The sequence below is a fragment of the Coenobita brevimanus genome, chromosome 22 (assembly GCF_032717465.1).
Source record: "Coenobita brevimanus isolate Jiangsu-jjx chromosome 22, ASM3271746v2, whole genome shotgun sequence".
Classification (NCBI taxonomy): domain Eukaryota; kingdom Metazoa; phylum Arthropoda; class Malacostraca; order Decapoda; family Coenobitidae; genus Coenobita; species Coenobita brevimanus.
In genome coordinates, this window is record NC_136975.1 from 43537986 (window position 1) to 43565206 (window position 27221).

The window sequence follows — 27221 nt, forward strand, 5'->3', positions numbered from 1 at the left end:
CTGTCAGTAGCAAGAATGCAGAACAGTATGTGTCAGTAATGGTAGACTTTCTTGATTCTTTGTCATATGTTTGTTAATAGTGTTTTGATAACTTTCCCTTGTGCACCCTAAGATATCCTGATATAAATGTATTCACAGCTGGGTAGGTACTATGTGTGATACATCAGTTTTATACCCCACAATTTTTTGGTTATAATTAAATTTTAATGTTTCACAGAGCAGGAAAAAACTGAAAACTTTTTTTTTTTTTTTTTTCTGCAGGAATGCGCGTGTATCGACAACTTGGTGAGGTTGGGATGGTGTGGTCACTGCAGAGCCTCAAGGATCTAGAGGACCCACTTCTGCTAACAGGACACCTCGCAATGTTTCTTAATCAGTTCAACTTAGCACAGGTTCCTCTTTCAGAATTTAAGTTTTGCATTTTTGGAAATAGCATACAGTAGACCTTCGCTATAATGGACTTATTGGGGGAAAACCTGATCCAATAAAGCTGATAGTCCGTTATGTCCAATGCTCTCTTTAAAGTGGGATTTCAAGCACATGTTTGAAAATAAATGGGTACAATAGCATATTCTAGTACTAAAAATGTAAACAATACCTATTTTACACTAATTTGGCCCATAATTTTGCTCTTTTTCAGCTTATTTCTCATCCCTGTCATTGCACTTCTTTATGACTACAGTAGTATTGTATTACAACAGTGTGTTGTGACTCAGTAGTCACAATGGGGAGAGGGCACTTTCAAGCCAGGATGGAGTAAGAAGAGTGGAAAGCACATGTATTACAACCCATTGCACCCTGTTTAATGAACATTGTTCCATACAGGTGATGAAAGTTCGGTAGCCTTCGTAGTGTCTGTTAAATTCGATATCAGGTTTATTGAGGTCCATTAAAGGGAGGGTCTACTGTATGTACATCCATATCCAAATCCTATGCCTCCCCATGAAGAGAGTAGAAGCCCGAGGATATAGGCAAGTTGGTCCTGACATCAAAAGATGTCATCCCTGAGTGGCATTCCGTGAGCAATAACCCCAACCATCCCATGGATATAAACTTACACAGGCTCAATCCAATTGGAGCGCCGTAATTACCCACTAAACCACCAGACGCCCTAATTTGGTTGTATGGTTAGTTACTACCCAGCCTAGTAAATAAAAAAATAATAATAATACCTTGCTTCCACTTAAAGAATCTTTATATTGAGGTTGGCTATAGAACAGCTGATATTTTCTACGGACTGGAAACTAATCTAAGAGCAAACATCAGCTAATTACTTCCCAGCAGTTACTGAAAGTTGCTGGAATACTCATCTTTCATATACAGTAAACTGTCACTATAATGGACTAGTTGGGGGAGAGCCAGGTCTATTAAAGCTGATAGTCCATTATATCCATGTGTCCCTCATGAGGCAGGATTTCAAGCACATGTTTGAAAATAAATGAGTACAGTAGCATGTTTTGGTACTAAAAATGTAAACTGTACCCATTTTACACTAACTTGACCCATAATTTTCCCTTTTTGCAGCTTATTCCATATCTTTGTCTTAGCACTTCTTCATGACTGGTACAGTATTACTATAGTCTGTTACTACAACTCGACAATCACAGTGGGGAGAGTGCATTTTCAGGCCAAGTTGAGGTAAAAATGGTATAAAACATGCATTGGGACGATTGCGTCCCATTTAACGAGCTTTGTTTGTTATAGCTGACGAGAGTTTGGTGGGCTTTGTTGCATCCAATAAATCTTATAGCCACTATACTGGGGTCCATTTTTGCAGGGGTCTGTTGTAATATTATTTCTTGTTCCCCCCCTCCATCCAGTCATTACATTACTGAATTTGCAATTAATTCAAAGTAAAAATTGTGTTTCCACCCAAACCAGCCCACATTATACCCAGTATAAATATTGTTATGACGGAGCCATATAATGGAAAGTCATTTCATGGCATGAATATGAACATGGGTGGTAGGTGGGGGCACTCACCATCCACTCACTCAATGTAGTACTGCTCTTGGGTGTCTGCCCATTCCTTTCCTCCATCCTTCTTTTCTTCCATCATCTTCAGTCATTCTTTCCTTTATTCTTTCCTCTTTCTTCTGCCTGCGGGTGACTTTACACTCCCTCTTCTGTCTTTCTTTCCTTCGTTCTTTCCTCTTCCTTCTGCCTGTGGGTGACTCTACACTGAGTGACAAGCCAAATGGTTTCCTGTACACCAGGAAACCATTTACTGTGCTGGATGATAACTATCTAACCAAATTATGGTGCCTGGTGGTTTAGTGGGTACTTAAGGTGCTCCAATTGGACTGAGCCAGTGAAGGTTTATATCCAATGGGTGGTTGGGGTTTATTGCTCACATAATGCCACTCAGGGATGAGTGAGGCTGGTCACTTTCATCTTAAATGTCAGGACCAACTTGCCTAGCCCCAGGTTCTTACGCTCCTTATGGGGGGATATAGGATTGGATGATGGATGGATGGATTTATTGAACTTTGGACAGGTTAGCATTCATATGCTGTTCAGAGCAAGAAGTCTACCAAGGGGTGAATAAAATCATGTGAGGTACCAAGAATAAATCATAAACATAGTCTCTGGTTTGAAAGGGTTTAATATCAGATTGTCATAAAAGCTTGTAGTGCTGGCTTAGCTTTACTCTTGTACCCTCAGGACTTGTATCTGCGGTCAAGCTCACCCGTGGCAGCACTGGAAATGCGGCGAGACCTTCTGCACTGGGACCAGGCACTACAACTGGCAAAGAAACTAGCTCCGGATCAGATCCCATACATTTCACGGGAATATGCCCAGCAGCTCGAGTTCACGTTAGTGTTACTGCTGTGGCTTCTTACTTAACAGTAAACCAATGCAGGTAGGTCTTAGAGAGGGACGCCTTCACATGGTGGCACTGAAATAACCAGGCAGCTTCATTGCATGATTAAACAAACATCCCTCAACTCACTCTGTCCCCCAAAAGGAGGATGGTGAACTGTAGGAAAAGGGCAGTTTCAGCATGCAGTCCACTGGGTTCATGTTTCATATGAGCCTGGGGCCACAACAACTACAGTAGTAACAACAACAGCAACAATCATTGCAGGTTGAGTAGATTGGAGTTTTAGCTTTTACTGTGCTAACACGAGAAAGAGTTTGGTGACAGGCTTAAACATTGTACCTTGTCTTTCATATTTCTCATTCTTCCCTGAGTGCCAGAAGGGTCATTACTTCTTATACTTTTCTGTTGTGTTGTTTATAATTTTCCTCTCTTCCTTCCTTCATTCATTCCTTCATCTTGTGTCTTTCTTTCCTTCTTCCTTTCCTCCTCCTGTCAACGTGTAACTCTACCATGAGCGACAAGCCAAATGATTTCTTGTACACCAGGAAACCATTTGCTATGCTGGGTCATAACCACATAACCAAACTTTGGTGCCTAATTGAGTAGACTGTAGCACCAGTCGTGCAGGGCAGTACTCCCAAGGTGGATGAAAAGCTGATGACAGGGAGAGCTGGAGCTCCCGTTTCATCAGCCCTCGGGACTAGTTCCTGACTATCCCCCTTTGCTGTACTTTTTCATTGTTTCGGTAAGACAGAGAGTAGGCCAGCATACTCTTCAATACAAGTTTCTCTAATTGTCAACACCATACTACTGTACATGCACTTTACACGCTACACTTCCTATCCAAAATTTAAACCAGAATGGCATCTAATAACCAAACCTTGGAGTCCCCAAGGGGGGGGGGCCATAAACGTCCCCACATCTGTCCCTCTCCTGGTGATGACTCAGTGAGTCACCAGGAACCACTGTCTGACACTTCTTTTTCATTTCTGCAACATTTGCAGCCTTTCCTCTAACTTTCTATTGAGTACCACCTCTCCTCTTGACCTCACCTTTTCTTAACTGAGACACAGCTGTCTGAGGCAGCTGATAGCAAACCCTTCTCTATATCCTTCTACGTTCTCTATGCTCATTTCAAAGCCAAAGGTTGCTGTTGTGTATATGTACACAACGTCTTATCTTGCTCTCGGGTTCCTGAACTTAATTCTTCTGATTTCTCTGCTCTCTGGCTTTGGCTTTCCTGTCATTCTCTGACTAAATATATCTGTGCTGTTTACTTATCCCCTAATTCTACTGGCTATGAAAAATTCCATGACTATCTTACAGCTGCGATGGAACACATCCTATCCATTTCTCCTTTCTCTGAAATCTCCATTCTATGAGATTTCAATGTTCACCACCACCTTTGGCTCTGCTCTCCATTCACTGATCCACCTGGTGAACAAACCTACCTCCTTTCTATCCTTAATGACCTAGTGCAACTTATACAGCACCCTACCCATATCCCTGACCGCCTTGGAGAGAGTTCCAACATACTTGGCCTCCGATCACAACCTTATTACCTTAACCTGTCCTGTCGCTCCAGTACGGCCTGTGGATCCTCCAAAGAACGTCGGTTGTGGCACTTTGGAGCTGCTGATTGGGAGGCCGTGAGGCAGTACTTGTTTGACTCTCCCATAAATGATTATTGCTTTCATATCCAGGAGCCATCTGAGTGTGCCTTACACATTATGGAGGTTATTCTTTCGGGCATGGAAGCATACATTCCTTTCTCATATCCTTTGACTAATGCAAAAAAAAGCCTTGGTTTTAATCCATGGCGTCCGGCATCTATTTCTGCCGACCCTTCTCCTAGCTGTGCATTTAAGAGAAAATCACCTTTTTTTAAGCCTTAATATCTCAGCTAATACTTAACCAGAAATAAAAACTTTGTGTCATATTACTCATCAATCCTTCAACCGCAAGCTGATGGCTTCAGATTGTCCGTGAAGTGTGTGTAGTCAGAGAGAGGGGGTGGGGAATTGGGGCAAATTTTGGTGTTTTTTTTGCCTGTGTCCATATGCGTGGCTGAAGTGCGGTGGCACAACTAAGGCTTTTTTTAGAAGACCACAAACGACAGTAAACAATGATTCGATGTAGGTTTTTCAAAAGTGTGGCATGAGTACAGTTACTATAGCAACAACCTTGAGGCATGCTGGCTCAGCTCGCCAACACCTTCTTGCCTCACCACCATGCCACCATGTCTCCACCAGTGCCTTACACACACACACACACACACACACACACACACACACACACACACACACACACACACACAGCCTTGCCCTTAGATCGGACTATATGAGCTCTCAGCTCCCTTCCGGGAGGGTAAAAGCTGACGATCACGACCATCAGGTGATCCTGACCGACCCGGTGAATTACACAAGATCAGAAATTGAGGAAGTGGTACCGACGGAGAGAAGGAGAGAGAACATGAACGTGATGTCATGTGCTTTGTAGAGACCAAGTTAAGAGAAAATATTGATGTTCATTTGGGAGATGGTAAATATAAACTGTGGAGAAGAGACAGAAAAGAAAAAATGGAGGAGGAGTGATGATAGCGGTGAAGAACAACATAAATGTAGATACCGTGAAATTGGGAGAAGGCAGGGCCGAAATGATAAATATGAAACTAGAAACTGGAGAGAATGGCATGAGAGATGTGACAGTAGTGTATGTTCCCCCTAATACAAGAGCATGGAATGATGATGAATACCAGATGTTGTCAGATATGGCTAGTTATTTACAAAAAATAATTGAGAAAAGCAACAATATAACTTTGGTGGGTGACTTTAACTGTAAAGAAGTGAACTGGGAGGAATGGGACTCAGGAGGCAGCAAAGAATGAATGAATGATGTGATGACGCAATGGGTCGAAGAAGAGAGACAGTTCCGAGGTGAGGACACACCAGCAAGGTTAGACTTACTGTTTAGCAAAGAACCCGATGTAATAGAATCATTGAAATATTTCTGTCCTATAGGAAAAAGTGATCATGTGATCAGTGAGTTCCAGATGGTAATAGGGAACGTTGAGCCAAGAGACGAGCTTCATAGGTAGGGAAGATACAACTTTGGGAAAGCAAATTTTACAGGATTGAGAAAAATTTTTGAAAATCCAGATTGGAGAAAATTCAGAGAAACAAGAGAGATACGGAGGAAGTGGGATATCTTTCTAGACCTCTATAATTTGGGGGTGGAAAAATTTGTACCAAGAGCAAGAGGGAAAGAAAAGAAAAAGGAGTGGTTTAATAGAAGGTGTATGATAGCAAAAAAAGAGAGAGATAAGGCATGGAACAATTGGAGAAAGAGAGGTAACAACAGAACAAAGGAAGAATATAAAAGAACTAGAAATGAATACACAAGAATACATAGAGAAGAAGAAAGGAATTTTGAAAAAGGTATAATAGAAAAATGCAAAGATGAACCCAAACTGTTTTATAGATTTGTTAATGGCAAACTGAAACAAAAGGAAGGAATCACCAAACTGAAAGTAAAAGGAGAGGTCTATAAAGATGCAGCAGTGCAAGCTGAAATAATGAACAAATGTTTCCAATCGCTTTTCACTAATGAAAAGGAGTTTGTGGAAGGGGAGGGAGTAATTAGAAATGTACCAGTGATAGAAAATATAAAAGTGGAGGTACAGGAAGTGTATAAATTACTGGAAACTCAAGATGTAAGGAAAGCCCCAGGACCGGATGGAATTTCTAATTGAGTACTGAAGGAATGCAGAGGACAACTGGCAGATAAAATTCGCAGTTTAATTGTGTGTTCTCTGGAAGAGGGGAAAGTGCCACAAGAATGGAAGAGGGCAAATGTGGTACCAATTTACAAGGGAGGAAACAGGGAAGAACCCCTGAATTATAGACCAGTGTCTCTAACCAGCATGGTCGCAAAATTGTGTGAGAGAATCCTGAAAGACAGATGGATAAAATATCTGGAAGAGATGAATATTTTAGCTGAATGTCAGTTTGGATTTAGAAGTGGAAGGTCATGTGTTTCCAACTTGTTGAGCTTTTACTCAAGAGCGATTGATGTGGTACAGGAGAGAGACGGTTGGGTGGATTGTATGTATTTAGACTTGGAGAAGACCTTCGACAGGGTACCCCATAAGAGACTAATGTGGAAACTAGAGTACAGTATATAGGTGGACTGAAGGGGAAACTCCTGGAATGGATGAGAGACTTTTTGAGAGACAGAAAAATGAGGACAGTAATAAAGGATAGGATGTCTGGATTGAGGGAAGTAACAAGTGGAGTCCTTCAAGGCTCGGTGTTGGCGCCAGTAATGTTCCTGATTTATATAAATGAACGGCCATACCACGTTGAGTACACCGCTTCCCGTTCGATCAGCGAAGTTAAGCAACGTTGGGTCTGGTTAGTACTTGGATGGGTGACCGCCTGGGAACACCAGATGCTGTTGGCATCCCTACGTCAAGTGGGGTTGGTGGAGGATTAGTGCCCCTCCCTGTAAAACAATTAACTCTAAGCCCTTGGCCACCCTGTTTGGGATACATGGTGTCTGGCAATGAATGAATGAAATATGGTAGATGGAGTTAACAGTTATGCAAGTCTATTTGCTGATGATGTAAAGATCTTCAGGAAGGTAGAGGTTGAGGAGGATTGTAAAATGCTGCAGTAGGATCTGGATATAATATATATTTGGAGCCGGATGTGGGAAATGAAATTTAATGTAAAGAAATGTAAAGTATTGGAAATGGGTAAAAGTCCCAGGAGGCCATCACTGAATTATTTGCTGGGTAATGAATTAATCACAAAAATGAGAGAAGAGAAAGATTTGGGAGTGCTGGTCCAAGATAGTTTGTCACCTGAAAAACACATTAACAAGATAGTTAGAGAGACATATAAACTCTTGACTAACATAAGAGTAGCATTTCATTATATGGATGAGGAGATGATAAAAAGTTGATAGTGGCCATGATCCACCCCAGGTTAGAATATGCAGCAGTAGTATGGTCCCCACACGAAAAGAAAGATATTAACAAGATTGAGAGAATACAAAGAACAGCAACCAAGATGGTCTCCAGTCTGGCGGATCTGTCATACAGAGAGAGGCTGGAAAAGCTGGATTTGCCTTCCTTAGAGGCAAGGAGAAAGAGAGGAGACATGATTACAGTGTTCAGGACCATGATAGGTGTAGATAAAATTGACCGAGAAGATCTGTTTGTATGGGATAAGAGAGCAACAAGAGGACGCAGAATGAAATTGAAGAAGTCAAGCTGCTTGAAGGATATCAAGAAATATAGCTTTCCTTATAGAAGTATAGACTTACGGAATTGCCTGGACAAAGAGATCGTCCAGTCTAAAAACTTAAACGAGTTTAAAGCTAAATTTAACATACTGAGAAACAGTGACGGAAACCCACGAGCATAGCACATTTCGTGTAATCACAATTAGGTATATTAGGTAAATACATAGATATTTAGAACAACTTAGTCGAAGAGGTGGTGCAGGAGAAAAACATTCATGTGTGTAAAAGTAGACTAGATAAATGTGGATTTGGAGACAGGACGACACGAGCATTGCTCAATTCCTGTATACTACAAATAGGTAAATACAGACACACACACACACACACACACACACACACACACACACGGAGATGTATGTTTGGCTTGCATTATCGCACGATTCTAGCACCGTTGTGCTAATAGAAGTCTGGGTATTATTAAAACTGCTGCAAATACTACTACTACTACTACTACTACCCCACCACTGCTTTTACTACTACTACTACTACCTCACCACTGCTACTACTACTACTACTACCCTACCACTGCTACTACTACTACTACTACTACTACCACTACCACTTCTACTACTACTACTTCAGTGCTACTGCAACCTAAAACCTAGATAATAATATTGTGAACAGAATCGTTTTCCACGTACTATCCATACTCCACTATAGTTTACACTATAAAAGAATTTATTTCTTGTGATTTGTACTTTTTCATCGTAACAAATATGTACTGTACACACAAAAACTTTCAATAAAATATAAGGCACTGATTTCATCATGAAACAAACTTTCTGCTTCTGTTATGCACATAAATACAGGCATACCCCAGTTTAACGATGCAATTGGTTAAATGAAAACCCATCGCTAGGCAGAGTATCATATCTCAGGGCGGATTTAACATGGAAAGTTTAGGGATGCGTTTTTGAGCCTTGAGTTTCCCCCTCAATGAAGTCCTAAACCCATCCAAATGAGTCCAAAAACAAGTTTCTAACTAATCTAAACCTCCAACTAGTTTTAAAACAAGTTAAACTAAGCCTAAAAGCAGTTTATAACATCACTTAAACCCAAAAATAAAATCTAAAAATCATCAAAAATAAATCTTGATAAAATCAAAGTACAGTAAACTGTTCCCCAAAATGACAGTGTTCATCGCACCTATGACTAAAACACATTAATCAGTGTCTAAATACAGTTTATAAATCAACCTAAACACAAAATTTAGGTCTAAAATATCATCAAAATCGTTTGAAAAAACAAAACTCTTCATTATACCAGGGTTTTCCCATCTTTCACTGGGGTAAGGTGGTATTTCTACCGCCATCGCTATGTCTGGGTATCTCATCAAGGGTTATCGTATCTTGGGGTCTGCCTGTATACATAGAGTGCTGGTGCAGGGCTTGCCCTACGGTACTTCCTCCTCCCATTCTTAACTCCCTACCTTCTCTTCTATCTCCTCATCTGTGCCAATATCCCCCTTTCCAGGATCATCGATATCCTCTGAACCATTCCCATCATCGCAAATAGCAGATGAATGTACAAGGGTAAACAATGGGCGCACAGTGTCGATATTTATGGATCCTCATCCGATGCATAAATATCGACACTCATCTTAGCAAGGTTGCATTCCTCAGAGGAAGAGTCACGTTCCCCACTCACAATTGGCAATAATGTCACCTCGAGTTCACTCTCTACCGCACTGTCATTAAGGCCTTTTCTTCATGAGATGGACATATCCCACAGAATATTCAAACAAAGCTGCAAGTCACTAGATCATGCATACATGCCACCTAGATGCCATGGGTTAATCACACATGTTCTAATGCCGTCCACAACAAGGAGTGGGTCTTTAAAAGGTACCAGAGCCAACCAATCCCTGAATCACATCTTTTTTATGTTTCTGCCTGGAATTGTGCTAAGTCTGTTCATTGCTGTGCTATAAATAATTTCATCCGTACTAAATGCTCTCAACTTTCCAACTCGAATTCTTCCAACTCATTCTGGCACCTTGCCATAATCCTTTCTAACATCTTTACCTCATCATCCTTCCCTCCTGTTCTACTCTGATCGCTCTGTAGCTATTTCTTTTACTGATACAGCAGATCTCTTCACTCAGACTTTCTCCTTCAGTTCCACCTTAGATGATTCTGGTGCTGTTCCTCCATCACTTCTCCCCTCTTGACTTCGTCATGGCTGAAATTAAAATTTCTTCAACTGATGTATTTTCTGCCATCACTGGCTTCAATACTAACAAAGCATATGGGCCTGATGGGGTCCCTCCTGTTGTCCTCAAGAACTGTGTTTTTATGCTTACATCCTGCCTAGGTAATCTTTTTTGCCTTTGTCTATCAACATGTACCTTTCCTTCTAGCTGGAAGTTTGCACTCATTCAGCCTGTCCCAACCCTCTATCGCTCAGTTGCTTTAACATCCTGTGTCTCAAAAGTTTTTGAGTCTATTCTTAACAGAAAAATTTTAAAGCATCTTTCCTATCACAACCTTCTTCCTGATCGTCAGTATGGGTTCCATCAGTGATGCTCCACTAGCAATCTCCTCACCCACATTTCAGACTCCTGATCATCCTCCTTTCGAGACTTTGGCAAAAGCTTTGCCATTGCACTTGACATCTCAAAGGCTTTTGATCAAGTCTGGCATAAATCTTTAATTTCCAAACTGTCCCTTTATAGTTTCTATCCCTCTGTCTGTGCTTTCATCTATAGCTTTCTTTCTGGTCGTTGTACAGCTGCTGTTGTAGACGGCCGTCGTTCTTCTCCTAAATCTATTAACAGTGGTGTTCCTCTGGGCTTTGTCCTATCACCAACTCTCTTCCTTTTATTCATCAGTGACCTTCTAAGCTGTACATCTAACTCTGTCCACTCATACACTGATGATTCCACCCTTCTCCTTTCCATTTGGTTCCCACAACATCCATCTCAGCAGTTACTTTAACAAACAAGGAATGAGACCATGACACAATTAATGTCTGACTTGGCTCGTATCTCTGACTGGGGTACAAGTAATTTTGTTGTTGTTAATGTATCAAAGATTCAGTTCTTACACCTATAAACCTGCCAAAATCTTCCACAGGGGTACCAACTAATGTTTAATAATATCCAGCTCAATCCTACATCATCCTTAAACATACCTGGGGTTTCATTCTCTCAGGATTTATCTTGGAAGATCATATTACATCTCTTGTCAAATCTGCTTCCAAGAGATTAGGTGTGCTAAGCCGACTCCATACCTTCTTTATCCTTGCACAGTTGTTGACTTTATACACATGTTTTATTCACCCCTGTGTGGAGTACAACTCTCGTTTGTGGGGAGGCTCCCTAAATACAGCTCTTCTCAACAAAGTGGAGTCAAAGGCTTTTTGTCTCATTAACTCTCCTCCTCTTATCGGTTCCCATCAACCTCTGTCTCTTCGTCACGCTGTTGCCTCTTTATCTCTTTTCTATCGCTACTTCAATGGTCACTGCTCCTCTGAACTGTCTGCTTGCGTCCCTCCACCTCTACAACGTGTGCATAGCACCCATCTAGCAGCAAACTCCCATCCCTTTTCTGTCCAACTCTCTAATGCAAGAGTTAACCATTATTCCCAGTCCTTCAGTTATGCAACAGGTCATCTCTGGAACTGTCTCCCTTTGTCTGTATTTCCTACTTCCTATGATCTCCAGTCATTCAGATGCAGCGTGTCCAGGCTTCACAAAATGAATGTATCTTGAGTTTGGCTCACTGTTGTATTGTTTTTGTTTTTTTCTTGGAAGGAATGGTTTGCAGGCTCCCGGCCTTTGGTTCCTTCTTCCTTGCATTAAAAAAAAAAAAGTGGTTTAGTGCGTGTGTATATCAAAGGAGTGGTTAGGGTTTATTCCTCATGTAATGCCACTCAGGGATGAGTGAGGCTGGTCACTCATCTTAAATGTCAGGACCAGCTTGCCTAGCCCTGGGCTGCTATGCTCCTCTTGGGGCAACACAGGATTAGGTGATGTATGTATGTATTTATGTATGTAGTAGTAGTTGTAGTAGTAGTAGTAGTAGTAGTAGTAGTAGTTGTTCCCTAGGCAGTCAGGCCGAACAGCCCCAAGTCCCCAAGGAAGACCACGGCAGAGACCAGACTTTCCCACAGAGCTCTCAAAGAGTGTATGTTGTGTTGTTGGTGCAGGCAACTGTGTGCAATGCAGTCTTTCATAATGTCCTTGGTAGTATTGGGTGCTTTGTTGCATCCTGGACAGGCATCAGCAGGAGAGTCATCTAGACTCTTCTGATAACTCAAGAGGGCAGAATGATTCCCATGTATCAGCCTGGCCAGGTGGACACTGTCCTCATGAGGGAGGTAAGATTCAGAAGGATGGATCAGGAGGCCGTTCATGCAGCTGTGTGTTGTCTTTCATTGACTGAATAGAGCGGCAGGTGATTTGAGCATGGATGTGCTGCTGGCAGCTTGTTTTAGGTGGGTGAGGGGGGAGAGATGTCAGTATTTGTATACTGACAGTGTGTGCTGGATGTTGTTTTGATATTCCTTGATATGTGTGGATTTGCTGCCATATAGTGTAGTGGATGGCATGGATGTGTGGAGGCTGTGAAGAATTTGTGTGCCTCTCATATCTATATTATCTTTGGCTTTGAGAACTTTCATTTAGTGTTGTAGGTGGTCAGTAGGTGTAGTAGCTGTGCAACCTGTGATTATTTTTAGGGCCTTGTTCTTTATGGTCTGTAGGGTGTTGTAGTGTGTTTCAGTGAGGTTAGAAGCCCATACAGGGCTTGCATTGTTCATCACTGAACCTAGATATTGTTTTATACTGTGGTGGTGGTTTCTTTGTTGTGTCCGAATGTTGTATAGGCAAGTGACCTTAGGATGCTGAGTCTTGGTGTTAATTTACTTTTAATGTTTGTGATGTGTTGTTTAACTAACATTGATGGATTGTATGTTACACCAAGGATTTTGTGTGTGTGTGTGTGTGTGTTTGTGTGTGTCTGTGTGTACCTGTGCCTGTGTGTGGTAGGGGAGTGTTGTTTATGATGAGGTGTGGAAAGTGACCACTGTATGTTCTGCTGTCCAGTTTGTGAGAAGGATCACTGTTAATTTGGCTGGGGCTGCTTTGAGTCTGTTTGTGGTGAACCATTTGTGTAGTGGGTTGAGATAAGGTTGGAGGACATGTGTGGCTGTGTTTGCATTGTGGTGTGCATATGTAAGTGTTATGTCATCTGCATAGGAAACTCTGTGTATTTGTGTGGGATGTGGGTATGTCCTGTGTGAATAGGTTAAAGAGTTTAAGGGACAAAACAGATCTTTGAGGGATGCTGTTTGTGAAGCTTCTGATGTTCAATGACTGTCCGACAAATGTAACATGTGCACATCTGCCTGCAAAGTAGTTTGCTAGCCATCTTTTTGTGTTACTGTGCATGTTTGTGTTGAACATTTTGTTTGTGAGGATGCCATCAAAAGCTTTGTTAATATATAGTGTGACTAGGAGTGTTCTGTGTGGTGGCCTAGTTGAATTGATGCCATCAAAAACTGTTAGTGTAAAGGTCTCTAAGAAAGGTGTTTTTGTTTAGTATAGCAACCTAAAACCATGTTGTGAAGGGGCAGGGGGGATGTGAGGTGTTACTAATTGTAATACCAGTCATTCAATAACTTTGGAGGGGGTGCAGAGGAGTATGATGGGGCTGTGTGAGCAAGGTAATGTGGGGTCTTTGTTGGGTTCAGGGATAGTGATGATAGTACCATGCATCCAGATGTTTGGTATTATGATGTGTGAATAGCTGTAGTTTGAAATGTCGATGAATGCTTGTATGCCTTATGGTTGAAGATGTTTAACCCTTAAATGGTAGGATACTTTCCAATTTACACCCACATGGGATGGATTATTTTAGAAAAAAATAAAGTGCTATGAAATCAGGAAAAAACATGCATAAATGGATCAGAATAACAGAACAAACAGAGAATTTGGTGTTACTCTCTTCAAATTGCATGCAGGCTGCGTGGTGGTGAGAGGTGAGTGAGAGGGGTGGTGGCGTGTCAAGGTCACTCTCAATGGCACGTTCCTGAGAGCAGGCGGGCAGAGAGTCTTGTTTTCTGCTCTTATTTGTAACAGCAGCGTAAAATATATTATTTTTACATCATGTTCACTGTTCTGGTTCTTCGTGGTGCACTTTGAACACTGCACACTACAGTATATTACAGTATAATGTAAAATTTTTCTTATATCTCTTCAGTTATAATCTTCTATCTATACATCTATCTATGGCCCGACGCCCTAATCCCGCAAAGGGTGGCCGCAGACAAAACGCCTCCAAGTCACTCTGTCACCCACCATTTGACTACCCTCCCCCCAACTCACCCCCCCTCCCTCATATGCCTCTCAACTCCATCCCTCCACCTCATCCTCGGTCTACCCCTCCCTCTCCCTCCCTCCACCTCACCTACATACACCCTCTTAGTCAGTCTTTCATTCTCCATTCTCTCCACATGTCCAAACCACCTCAGTGTATTTCTCCTAATCTTCTCAACCACATCCACATCTACCCCACAACGTTCCTTCACTTCTTCATTCGTCAACCTGTCCCTCCACATCACTCCACATGCTCCTCTCAAGTAACTCATTTCCACTGCTCTCACTCTTGACTTGTTCCCCTCTTGCAAGGTCCACGCCACGCTTTCATACATCAGGATAGGGATCACAATACCATCATGCAGTGACTTCTTAACTTCCATACTCACCTCCCTATTTCTCATCACTGCTTTCAGTGTACCAACAACCTTCCTTCCCTGCTGTACCCTTTCACGTACTTCATCCCCCAAAGTTCCATCCTTACTAATCACACTACCCAAGTACTTGAATGCACTCACATTCTCCACATCCTCACCATCCAACCTCACTGCACACTCTGTGACTTCATTTCTCTCAAACACCATAACTTTACTTTTGTTTACATTAACTTTCAGCTTCCTCCTCCTACACACTGTCCCAAATTCATTTACCAAACCTTGCAGCTCCCATTCATCTTCACACAACAATACTGTATCATCAGCAAACAGCAACACCGGAAGCTTCCAAATCTCACCCTCATTCATTAGGGCCAGCCCCACATCCACTGCCCTGCCTTGCACCTCCTTTACAACCCCATCCATATATATATTAAACAGCCATGGAGACATCACACACCCCTGTTTCAGTCCCACATTGAGATCAAAGAACTCACTCAGCTCACCATCCACTCGCACCGTAGCCCTAGCTCCCTCGTACATACTCTTCACAGCACTCAACAATTTCCCCTCCACTCCATATATTCTCAATACCTTCCACATACCTTGCCTGTCTATTCTGTCATAAGCTTTCTCCAAGTCCATGAAGGCAGCATACACTTTCCTTCCCTTCTCTAGATACTTCTCCACCAAACATCTTAGAACAAATATCTGATCTACACACCCTTTTCCCTTCCTAAATCCCCCTTGTTCTTCTCCAACTAGCTCCTCTGTCATATGCCTAACCCTATCAATGAGTATTCTACCATATATTTTACCAGTCACACTAAGAAGGCAAATACCCCTATGGTTACCACATACTTCTCTCTCCCCTTTTCCTTTGTACAGAGGAACAATTATACCTGATTTCCAGTCCTCTGGAACCCTTCCCTCTTCCCAAGCCAATCTACACAACTTCCATATCCACTCCACAACAATCTCACCCCCATACCTAAGCATTTCACCACACACTCCATCAATTCCTGGGGCCTTCCCCAACTGGATCTTCTTCATTGCTTCCACTACTTCCGCCTTACTGATCTCTTCCTCCCTCCTCTCACCTCTTCTTCTCCCATCCATTCCCCAACCACTTATACTCACATTGCTCTCACTCTCTACATTCAACAAATCCTCAAAGTACTCCTTCCATCTCCTCAATTTCTCTCTCTTCTCCACCAACAATCTGTTATTCCTATCTTTCACTCCCCTATTATTTCCCCTTTAACACTGCCTTACTTTCTTTACCTCCTTCCAAAACAATTTCTTACTCTCCCTCCATTTCACACTCAGATTCCTCCCAAACTCTTCATCCACTTTCTTCTTACTCTCCTTCACCAGTCTCTTAACCTCCCTTCTCCTGCTCACATATATCTCTCTCTTCTCTCTCTCATCTTCTCCCCTACCTCTACTCGCCAACCATTCACCATATGTCTTCTTCTTTTGTTCCACAGCTCGTTTCACCTCATCATTCCACCATGCCGTCCCTTGCACACCCTTGGATCTCCTCCTCACTCCACAAACCGCCTCACATGCTGCGCCTATCTCTTCCGTGAATATCTTACATACGTCTTCCACCCCTTCCATCTGCTCTAGCTCATACCTTCCCAATCTTTCTTCCACTATGCTCTTATACTCTGTCATTTTCTCACTATCTTGCAATTTCTCCACTCTTCTCACAGGAGCTGCTTCCTCCTGTCCTCCCCTTTGCCTCCTCAACCACTTTCTTTGCATCTTTACCTTGGCCATCACTATATAAATATTATGTACAACTGTATATTACAACTGTTCACGCTATTATGTCTTTAGTGTATAGTATTCTGTAAAGCAATTGATACAGAGATCCATACCACACTCAGGACACCACGAGGTCACAGCTCTGCGTTTACATGGGCATCTCACTGAATTCTTGCACACAACACACCTCCTCTGTTGTTTACGGCCACTTGCATCAACTGGAAGCGACTGAAGGTGGTGTCATGAGATATTTTCACATCCTAAGAGGCACTGTTGCCATATCTCCCATTTGTTTCATATAATAGGCCTGCAGAATAGGAATCCGTTCCGGAACATCAACTGCCTTTTCCTTAGCGGACATTCAGGAACGTTGTCTGCCCTTCAGGGATTAAAATCTATGTTGCTTATGTTGTCTGGGCCAGAGGCAAAAGAGTGCTTAAGGTTGCTAATGATGTGCTTCGTCAGGTTGTAAGTGAAGGGTGCGAAGTCTGGGTCTATGGGGAACTGTCTTTTTTTCAGGTGACAAATCAGCCATCACAATGGGGGTTTAGATGACTCATGTGTGAAAAGTGATTGATGAGAATGTTTGCTTGAGGGTGTCGTGTCTGTTATTGAGATGGCAGCGTGTGATTGTGTAGTGCTGCTGTTGGAGTGTGTGATGCTGTTTAGTGTTTTCTAGAGTTTGCTGGTGTTTTTTTTGCATTCAGGCATTTGGAGATAACTATTCCTATTTAGTGTTTGGTGATCTGATATTTTATTGTTTATCTGAATGTTGAGTTCTTGTATTTTTACTACGGTGTCGTGTGTATGGGGTGTTGAGTGTTGTAGTGTGTCGCATTGACTGATGAGGCCTTGAATTTCTGGTGTGAAGTTGGGATTGTGACTCTTTCTGTTGCCTCTAGGGATGTGTCTTTTGTCTGTATTTTGAATGATTATATTGAATGTGTGCACAGCGGTGTTGGTGTTTGTGATGGATGTACTATTTAGTGTTTCAAAGTGTTGTTCTGTTTCAGTTGTGAAGGCCTCCCAGTTGGCTCTCTTATAATTAGTGTATGTGTGCCTGTATGTATTAGTGTATGAGAGTGAGGTGGAGGAGGGGGAGGGAAAGGGAGGCCAAGGATGGGATGGAGGGATGGAGTGGAGAGGTATATGAGAGAGGAGGGTGTGAGCTGGGAGCAGGGCAATGAAATGGCGGGGGACAGGGCAACATGGAGGCGATTTGTTTGTGGCCATCCCTTACGGGATTAAGGTATCTGGCAATAGATACATAGATAGATAGTGTCTTTGGCCAGCTGGGGTGATTCTGGTTTTGGTAGTGATGATGACCAGGAGGTGGTCAGAGCCAAGGGTTTTGACCTCTCTCCAGGATTACTGTGGGGGTGAGGTTTGGAGAGCAAGAGGTGATGTCTGGGGATGATGGGAGGAAGAGGGTTTGGTGCGGGATATGGGTATGTTGATCAAGATTGTTGAGAGTGAAAAGGTTATCTGTTTGGGATTGTAGTACCAGCCCTCTGTGTCAAGGTTGTTGACATGCCATTTGACACCTTGGTATTGAAGTCACCACCCAGGATAATTTTGGGTATGTTAGTGATGTGATGTATTTGAGGAGAGAAATTGTATGGTACAGTATTGTGGGAGATGATTGGGGGGGAATGTGTGTATTGCCAATTGTTTTGTGTGATTTGTTGCCAGTGCGTATGTTAATTGCTTGCTTTTCTGTTTTGGTGCCTTGTGGGGGGAGAAGTGATTTTGTGTGTGCACTAGTGTCTGAAAAGTTGATGGATTGATATACCAGGGTGATGAGTCCACTGCCAACACTGTCACCTCAGTGTTGTCTGATGGTGGTGAAATTATGAAATGTAGGTGTTTTTTGTGTTCTGCATAGTTTCGTTTCTTGTTGTTTGATGAATTGTGAGTTCTTGTTTTTTGGTGTTTGAAGAATATTAATTAATGTTGTGTGTGTGATATGTGTTGGATGCTGCAGCATGGGGTGGTGGTGGGGGGGGGGTGGAGGGGAAAGGGTAGGAGAAGTTGTGATAGAGATAAGGGTTGGGGTGGATTAGATTGGGGTGGAATGGGAGGGGTTTGGGGGATTGGATGATGTGGGAAGGATTGGTGGGTTTGACAGAGGAGATGTGGAAGAAGTGGGAAAGGAGCTGGTGGGGGGTTAGAGGGTGGAGGGAAGGAGCATTAGGAGCAGGTCCAAGTGTTTTTGTAATGTTCTGTGGATGTAAGTGTTGTGCAGGTAAAATGGGACCAGTTCTTGCAGGAATTGCTTTGAACAGAACCCTTTCTCTGTTGACTCGAAATGATGGTTTTTGAGCATGTTGGACATATGTACAGTATTTGTTGATGGGTCCTGGATTGCTTTCAGTGTCACTGCCTAGCAGAAGTCTTTGAAAAATGACCACCAGAGAGTGATTTCTCTGTGGAAAAAACAGTGTTGTTGTGTATGTTGTGTTGGAAGATGTGGTGCTTGCCCAGACGACCAAAGCCACTCCCATGTTCTCGGGCCCCATGAGGGACTGGGAAGGTTTTCGGTGGTTTGTCCCCCATGCTGTCCTCCTTCATTTCGACAGCCTCTGGGGAGTGGATCCATGATGAAGACATCACCACTCCATGTTCTTTATAATGCTGTCATATGTAAAATATTTCATATACTGTATATAACATTGACACAGCCAGCAGGAAAGTGTTGGCAGACTTTTTATGGAGATAGTGCAGCACTGGTATTGTATGAGATTAAAATGTTTTATTATAATTATGCACATAGTGCTACTTTTGAACAACTGCTCTTTCTTCTCTTCCTTCCATCCTTCCTTTCCTTCCTTTCTCTTATGTGATGTAGTGCTGCTCTCACGCGACTGCCCTTTCCTCTCTTCTTTCCTTCCATCCTCATCTGTCTTTCTTTCCTGCAGTCTTTCATCTTCCTTCTGTCTATGGGTGACTCTGCACTGAGTGACAAGCCAAATGGTTTCCTGTACAGCAGGAAACCATTTACTGTGCTGGGTGGTAACCATATAACCAGATGATGGCGCCTGGTGGTTTAGTGGGTAATTAAGGTGCTCCAACCAGGTTGAGCCTGTTCAGGTTTGTATCCAATGGGTGGTTGGGGTTTATTGCTCTTGGATGTGTGAGGCTGGTCACTCTCATCTTAAGTGTCAGGACCAACTTCCCTTGCCCCAGGCTTTTACGCTTCTCCTGGGGCAACACAGGATTAGATGATGATGATGATGATTACTTTTTAAGGTTCACTATTCCAGTTGTTGTTAAGTAACCCCAGTCTTTCTGCCTTAGTAAACCCAACCACAGGCAGGCAACCATCCTAGCAGCAGTGTTATCTCATGCAGTGAACTGATGCTACCTTGCAGTAGACACTGCCTCGCCATAGCAAGGCATGGGGAAGAGTGGAGGTTTTGTTCCTGGGTGGATTCTTCAATTATGTCTCTCCACCCAGTTAACAGGGGCTCCATAGTAGGCTCGACATCACCGCATTATTTGGTTATATGATTACCACTCAGCATTGTAAATGGTTTCCTGGATTACAGGAAACCACTAGGCTTGTTACTCAATGTACATCCACCTGCATTGGAAAGAAGAGTCATATAAAGTGACAGGAAGGTTAGGAGAAATAGGAAAAGAGGAGGGCAGACAGAAAAAGAATGAGAAAGGTGAAGGAAGAAGGAAGCAGCACTACATAAAGTGAATACCTCAGTATTACAGCAAGATAGACAAAACATATTTTCACAGTACAGTATACATACCTGTTATATATACTACCTCTTGTCTCTTCCATGAGGAGTACTTTGAGTGCTGACACACCATGAGAGAGTAAACATGGGTTGTGGTGGTGGTGGTGGTGATGATGATGATGATGATGTTGGTAATGATAATAATTTTGCTGCCTTCATTTTTATATGTTGTGACTGCTCTGGAGTGCACACACTACATGAGTGGAGTGGTGAACACTGGTTATGATGATCATGATGATTATGATCATAATTTTACCACATGCTCTTTCTTCAGTGATGACTACTCTGGAGTGCAGACACACTATGAGAGAGGAGTGGTAAACATTGGTGATGATGATGATGATGATGATTTTGCCACATGTTGTGTTTTCAGTGGTGACTACCCTGGAGCACTGACACACTATGAGAGAGGAGTGGTAAACAGTGGTGGATCATCATCTGAGGAGCACAATGCTGCATGCAAGGCCGGCATTGCTCGCACTGCCCTCCGTTGTGGTGACATCAGGCGTGGTGTCAATATTGCTGCAGAAATGAACAGTCGGGTTCTCAAGAGGGAGTGTGCTGAAATACTTGAGAGTAAGAAGGTTGGTAAATGAAGAGGCTGGTGTGAACTGGAGAGAGGGCAGCATGGTAGCAGAAAACAGGGTGATATGGAGGCAATTTGTCTGTGCTCAGAACACAATGCTCCATGCAAAGCAGGCATTGTTCGAACCACCCTCTGTTGTGGTGACATCAGGTGAAGGGTCAATATTGCTGCAGAATGAACAGCCGGGTTCTCAAGAGAGAGTGTGCTGAAATACTTGAGAATAATAAGGTTGGTAAATGAAGAGGCTGGTGTGAATTGGAGAGAGGGCAGCTTGATGGCAAAAGAAGGGTGATATGGAAGCAATTTGTTTAGGCATGTAGCTACAGACGGATAAATAAATATATAGAAAAAGGTTGGTGCAGCATGTGATTGATGAAAGACAAGACATCAATATTCTGTATTGATTAACCTGTTGAGACTGAGGATGTCTTTATTTTGTTACTATTATCTGACAACTTACTTCATTTTAGGATAGGCATTTTTGACTGGTGGATTCAGATATAGCCTTAATATATGGTTTCAGTACATGAGGTGTTTCTCTAGTTGAATAAATCTAGTGGGAAGAAGAATAATTTGAATATATCAGTCAGATTTAGGGAGTTTGTAGCAAGAGTTCCACACACACACACACACACACACACACACACACACACACACACACACACACACACACACACACACACACACACACACACTCTCTCTCTCTCTCTCCCCCAGTTTGATTGGCATGCCATTAAAATAATTGAACACACACACACACACACACTCCCCCTCTCTCTCTCTCTTCCCCAATTTGATTGGCATGCCATTAAAATAATTGAATACACACACACACACACACACACACACACACACACACACACACACACACACACACACACAGTGTACTGTACAGTACCTGTAAGGTGAGCATAGTAGTGTTGATGATGGAGTGGATAGAGCAGTGTGTTGGGGACTGTGTGGTCATGAGCTTATTCCAGGCTCCTGCAGGATATAGTTCATGAGCTTGAATTTGAGACTCTATACTGTGTTCACTTTTCCTTTGGCTCCACTACCTTTCATAAAACACCATCAGTAATTTCATAACATCAATTTGATATTAGTGCTCAAGTGCAATGTGATGGAAGGATCAGTCATCAGTAGGTGCATTGTGGATGAACTACCAGACCTTAGGCTTCCTAACTGATGTTCAGAGTCTGATGCTGATACAAATTTATTAAACACTAGCATTCAGTTCTCAGTGACTGTTTTTGTTCTCAAAGAGTCAGGGCTCTTGTTTGGAGATGAGATGGTATTGGGATAATGTGTAGTGGTGATAAGTTGCAACAGGATTCTTTGAATATTTAGTACTGAAATGAATTCTGAATAAAATTAAGTCATGAATGTGGGGAGTTGGGTGTCTTGTGAAAATATATTGTGCAGGGCATTTGTAATTTTCAGTAATAAGTTGAACGTATGCCAGTATTGTACAGCTGTTTCTCTGAAATTCTTAATAGACTGTTGACACAGACATAAAAGTATTTACCAGCAATGCAGTTTATCTATTCTGATTCAAAATGGTTAAATCCTTGTTTTTTCCACATTCCACCAGCAATACTCAGAAGCTGCCATCCTGTATGAGAGTGGCAACTTCCATGAGAAAGCTGCTTCTCTCTATATTAGACTCAAGAACTGGAGCAAAGTGGGACAACTCCTAGTCAACATCAACTCACCTAAAATGCATTTGCAGGTGTGTAGTGGAACAGAGAAACTAATAAGACATTTTTCTTTTAACAGTAAATAGGTATGAGTATTTTGAGTTGAACTGCTGAGGTTCTGAACTTGCTCTGTTTGGGTAGGATATACTCCCATTTTACTGCTTGTTAAACATTTCACTGATAACAGTGGCCAGAAACAAAACTAAGAGTGTGGGAGCAAGGAGAGTTCTACATGACAGTATATTAACCCCTAGGTACGAAATTTGATTGACCTAACTGACGTGAAAATCTGTATATGGAGCCGATTATTCAACTTTTGCAGAAGTAAAAAATGTTATCTCCAAGTTTTAGAGCTGGAATTTACACACCTTATTCCAAAACCAGAGCATTTTAAACCAGAGCTATAGCCCGTCAAAGTTGAAAAAAGTTACCCTTCGAGGCAGCGCGACTCCCGTTTTCTCTGCACTCCCACCCCATTCCTCCCTCATTCCTCCCTCTCCCATGACCTTCCTTCCCTCCCCCCTTCAGAATTTCCCAGCGCATTTCCCCCCCCCCCCAAACAATAACATGCAAAATAATTATGTTGGTGTTCCTCATTCACTCCCAACCGCTTCCCCCCAACACGTCTCCCCTCCCCAACTTCCCTCCCCCCCCCGTCCCCTTCCTCATAGCTGTGTAATGAATGAAAACACGCAACATGAATAGTAGCAATGACCTATAATACACTAGGCAGGAGTGGGGGGTGAGTTGTAAGCATATGGTGTACTAAAGGGGGTGGGGGGGTGGTGGGGTGGGGAGATACCTGGAGGGATGGTATGGGGGTATAGAGGTGGGAGACAGACAGTCACCAGACAAAGAGGACAGGCAGAGAGGGAGTACAGAGGTGTGGAGGGTGGATAGGGGGGATATAACCCTCCCCAGGGAGACAGGGAGGGGGGGAAGGGGGGGAACCATGACAGTATGATGGAGGATGTTGGGGGAGGGTGAGGGAGGGAGCAGGAGGTGGTCAGAGGTGAGGGAGGGGGAGAGGGAACAAAGGTAGTGAGGTAGAGGGGGAACGCGAGAGGGCAGTGGGAGAGCCCCCCCCACCCACCGTGGATATGGGCCTGGATCCTCTTTCCCGCCTATTCAGCACTTAGTTCTGATTGGGTGGAAGGGATATGCATCATAATCAGGGCAGAGTATGTTGTCCCCAGTTTTTCCCTGAAGCCCCCCTATCGATCACATTATTGTGTAATCCTGAGAAAGGATCAATTGACCCGATTAGCACCAGAGGGGTTGATTCTAATTCTAGTTCATGTCAGTGGAGCATGGATGATGCTTCATAGACACAAACTGAGAGTGTGGAGAGTGGAAACAGATTACTTTAGAAAGGCCATGTAGAGTGACTTGACAAGATAATTACAGGTAAGCCCTTAATTCACGCGAGGGTTACATTCCCAGACCCTTCGCGTATGTGGTAAATTCGCGTATACATTCTGCCCTTGTGTGCACATAATTACGCATGTCTACTGAGTATATTACATCTGAATAATACTGTTTATGCATTACATACACCTTATAAACTAGCATAAAGTATGAAAAACAACAAAAATGTAAGAAATTTAACACTGAAACCTGACAAGCACAAGCGTAGGTGGAGACACTTCAGCAGTCTGGTGCACAAACCCTCACTGCCTCCCATATGCTACATTCTACCTTCTTTATTGTCCAAACAATTGACTCATTCACCCCAAACATACGGTTCCAAGCCAGTTCACAGGCGTAGGTAAAGACACTTTAGCACAGCCTGGTACACTAGCCCTCACTGACTCTCGTATGCTACGTTATGTCTTCTTTATTGTAAGAACAGTTGACTCACCCCAAACACACGGTTCAGAGACAATTCACCATCAAAACATGGATGATTCTGTCATTCTATAATTATACTTATTATTGATTAATTAATACTTTAATAACTAATTTTCAGGTAGATTTTATATCTCATATAAGTAAAAAACTAGTGTACTGTACTTGCTAAATAAACTGGTATGTAAATAAATGACAGGGAATCGTCCTGACGGGGAATTGTCGCCGACATTCCTCCCTTAAGTTTGTCCAACACCTTAACTTTCTCTGTCAGCAACATCACTTTACGAGTCCGTTTTGGTGTGTTACCACATGCATCACTAGCACTATGCTTAGGCCCCAGGTTGGCAGACAAGGCAAGCAATCACTGGAAGGCAGAAAAATAAGCCACAAATAACGATTCGCAAGTCATGCATGGTTCGACCATCGGATTCAAACTGACTATGTGGACCGACCTTCCTCACACACACACACACACACACACACACACACACACACACACACACATATAGTTAAATTCGACTTATTGAGAAACAGCGACGGAAACCCACGAGCATAGTACATTCCGTGTATATCACAATTAGGTCTTAAATATTTGGAACGACTTAGACAAAGAGGTGGTGCATGAGAAAAACATTCATGTGTGTAAAGGTAGACTTGATAAATGTGGATATGGAGACAGGACAACACGAGCATTGCTCAATTCCTGTATACTACAAATAGGTAAATACAAATAGGTAAATACATATATGTATGCACACAGGCAGCAGGTAGGCATTTTTACATTTTATTTATATCTCGTATATTAAAATTATTTATTTGAATACTATAATTTTATGTTTTGATTATTGTACGAAAAATTCGTGGATAACCGAAATCCCGTGAAAAAAGTTCGCGTGAATTAAGGGCTTACCTGTATATAACTGAATGCATACAAGAGGAATGCAAAGCAGTGGAGTATTTGAGTGGAGTGCTGTAGAAAATGAGGTCATTGCCGTAAGGGTACCTCTGCCATCTTCATATAGGACAAATAAACAATTTGTCATCATCATCATCATCATCCATTCCTGCTTTGCCCCACGAGAAGTGTAGGAGCCTGAGGCTAGGCAAGTTGGTCCTGACACTTAAGATGAGAGTGACCAGCCTCACCCTCATTATGTGAGCAATAAACCTCAACCACCCCTTGGATATATGATTCACAAAAATCAGTTTATTTTCAGTTAATTGGTTTTAAGTTAGTGTAGGTTTTAAGAAAAGTTCTGAACAGACTTGGGGGCCATTATGGTTAAGCTGTCTTGAATTCAATGGTTTAGAAGGTCTTGAGAAGAGGTGGATCATGGAAATAAACCAGCAAAGTATGGGAAGTAATGTAGTTCCCTGTTTCATGCATTCTCTTTCCATGTTTTCATGACCTAACCATACCCCATCTTGAGGTGGTAAAAAAGTTCATGATGATGATGATGATGATGATGATAATGATGATGATGACTTATAATTTACCCTTCAGTATGCAAAAGCCAAGGAGTCAGATGGCCAGTACCGAGAGGCAGCCACATACTATGAGTCTGCCCGAGACTATGAGAGTGTCATCCGATTGCTTCTTAACAATCTCAACTCACCTGAGGAAGCCGTCAGAATTGTTAGAGAAACCAAGAGTGTGGAGGGAGCCAAAATGGTTGCCAGGTGAGAGTACAACTGTCATTTTTTTGTCACCATATTTTGCGGCATATAAGACGCACTTTTTTGTCACAAAATTACCTTGAAATATCCCCATGCATCTTGGAGGCCAGACCAGACAGGTTAACTTGGCTCTACTTAGAAGAAACTCTTATACAGATGATCATCTCACTGCTTGTAAATCACAGGTATTTACTAGATTATAAAGACTGTTGATTTATTGTAATAAAATTACATGCACTCGTGTATATACTTAGCAGATTTTAGAAACATCCAAATTCAAGAACACAAAACTCTAGCATTGTTTTTTTTTTAATGCACAGAAGAAAGAACTAAAGGCCAGGAGCCCACGAACTGTTCTCTCCAAGAAAAAAATAAAAAACAATACAGTACACGTGGCCATGCCGTGGTCTAGGCATTTTGCCAATCAGCAGTTTAGCAGTTTGGCATCTAGCATTCACCCTACTCTAGCAAGCTAACATGATCATTGGTGAACTGCCTGCTAACCTTCTGAAAGGCAATTGTGATTACTTCCCTTGCCATCCACTCACTAACTACCAAGGCAATCATATTGGAGAGATGCTGGCTAAAGAGACTGCTGCATCATTATAACAGATGTCTGTGGTTTAGCAATTTAGCAGTTTAGCACCCAGCATTAACCCTACACTAGCAAGCTAACATGATAACTGGTGAACTGCCTGCTAACCTTCTAATGGGCAATCATGATCACTTCACTGGCCATCCACTCACCAACTAGCAAGGCAGTCATATTGAAGAGATGTTGGCTAGCGAGACTGCTGAGTCATTATAACAGACGTCTGTCTCATGGAAATTCAACCCTGATATTTTGTTTAATTCAAGACAAGAGTATCATAGAAGGAAACAGTCTTATATTACAGTAGTGAAAAACAAGAAGAACAGCTGCAACATTAAACAATACTCCCAGAAATTACAGCTACTCTGAATTTTTCAACCATTACTAGAGTACTTTAGCAGTGTTTAAACCACTCAGGGTTCAGCCAGTTACACAACTATTATGAAAATAGAATTTAATTTACTGAGTT

The 27221-nt window shown here is 42.3% G+C and overlaps 1 protein-coding gene and 1 non-coding gene across 2 annotated transcripts in view; both read left to right on the top strand.

Annotated features, from left to right (window-relative positions):
• Positions 1-27221, top strand: part of Oseg6 (intraflagellar transport protein Oseg6) — a 198657-nt gene that overhangs the window by 116662 nt on the left and 54774 nt on the right. Inside the window, exons 17-21 of the mRNA XM_080266921.1 lie at positions 262-392; positions 2665-2816; positions 20723-20933; positions 22527-22664; positions 25988-26163. Coding sequence (XP_080123047.1) covers positions 262-392; positions 2665-2816; positions 20723-20933; positions 22527-22664; positions 25988-26163 — 808 coding nt within the window. The remainder of the gene's footprint in view (positions 1-261; positions 393-2664; positions 2817-20722; positions 20934-22526; positions 22665-25987; positions 26164-27221) is intronic.
• LOC145392591 (5S ribosomal RNA) lies at positions 7167-7285 on the top strand. The gene has a single exon (XR_013896023.1). It is a non-coding gene; the product is annotated as a 5S ribosomal RNA (ribosomal RNA).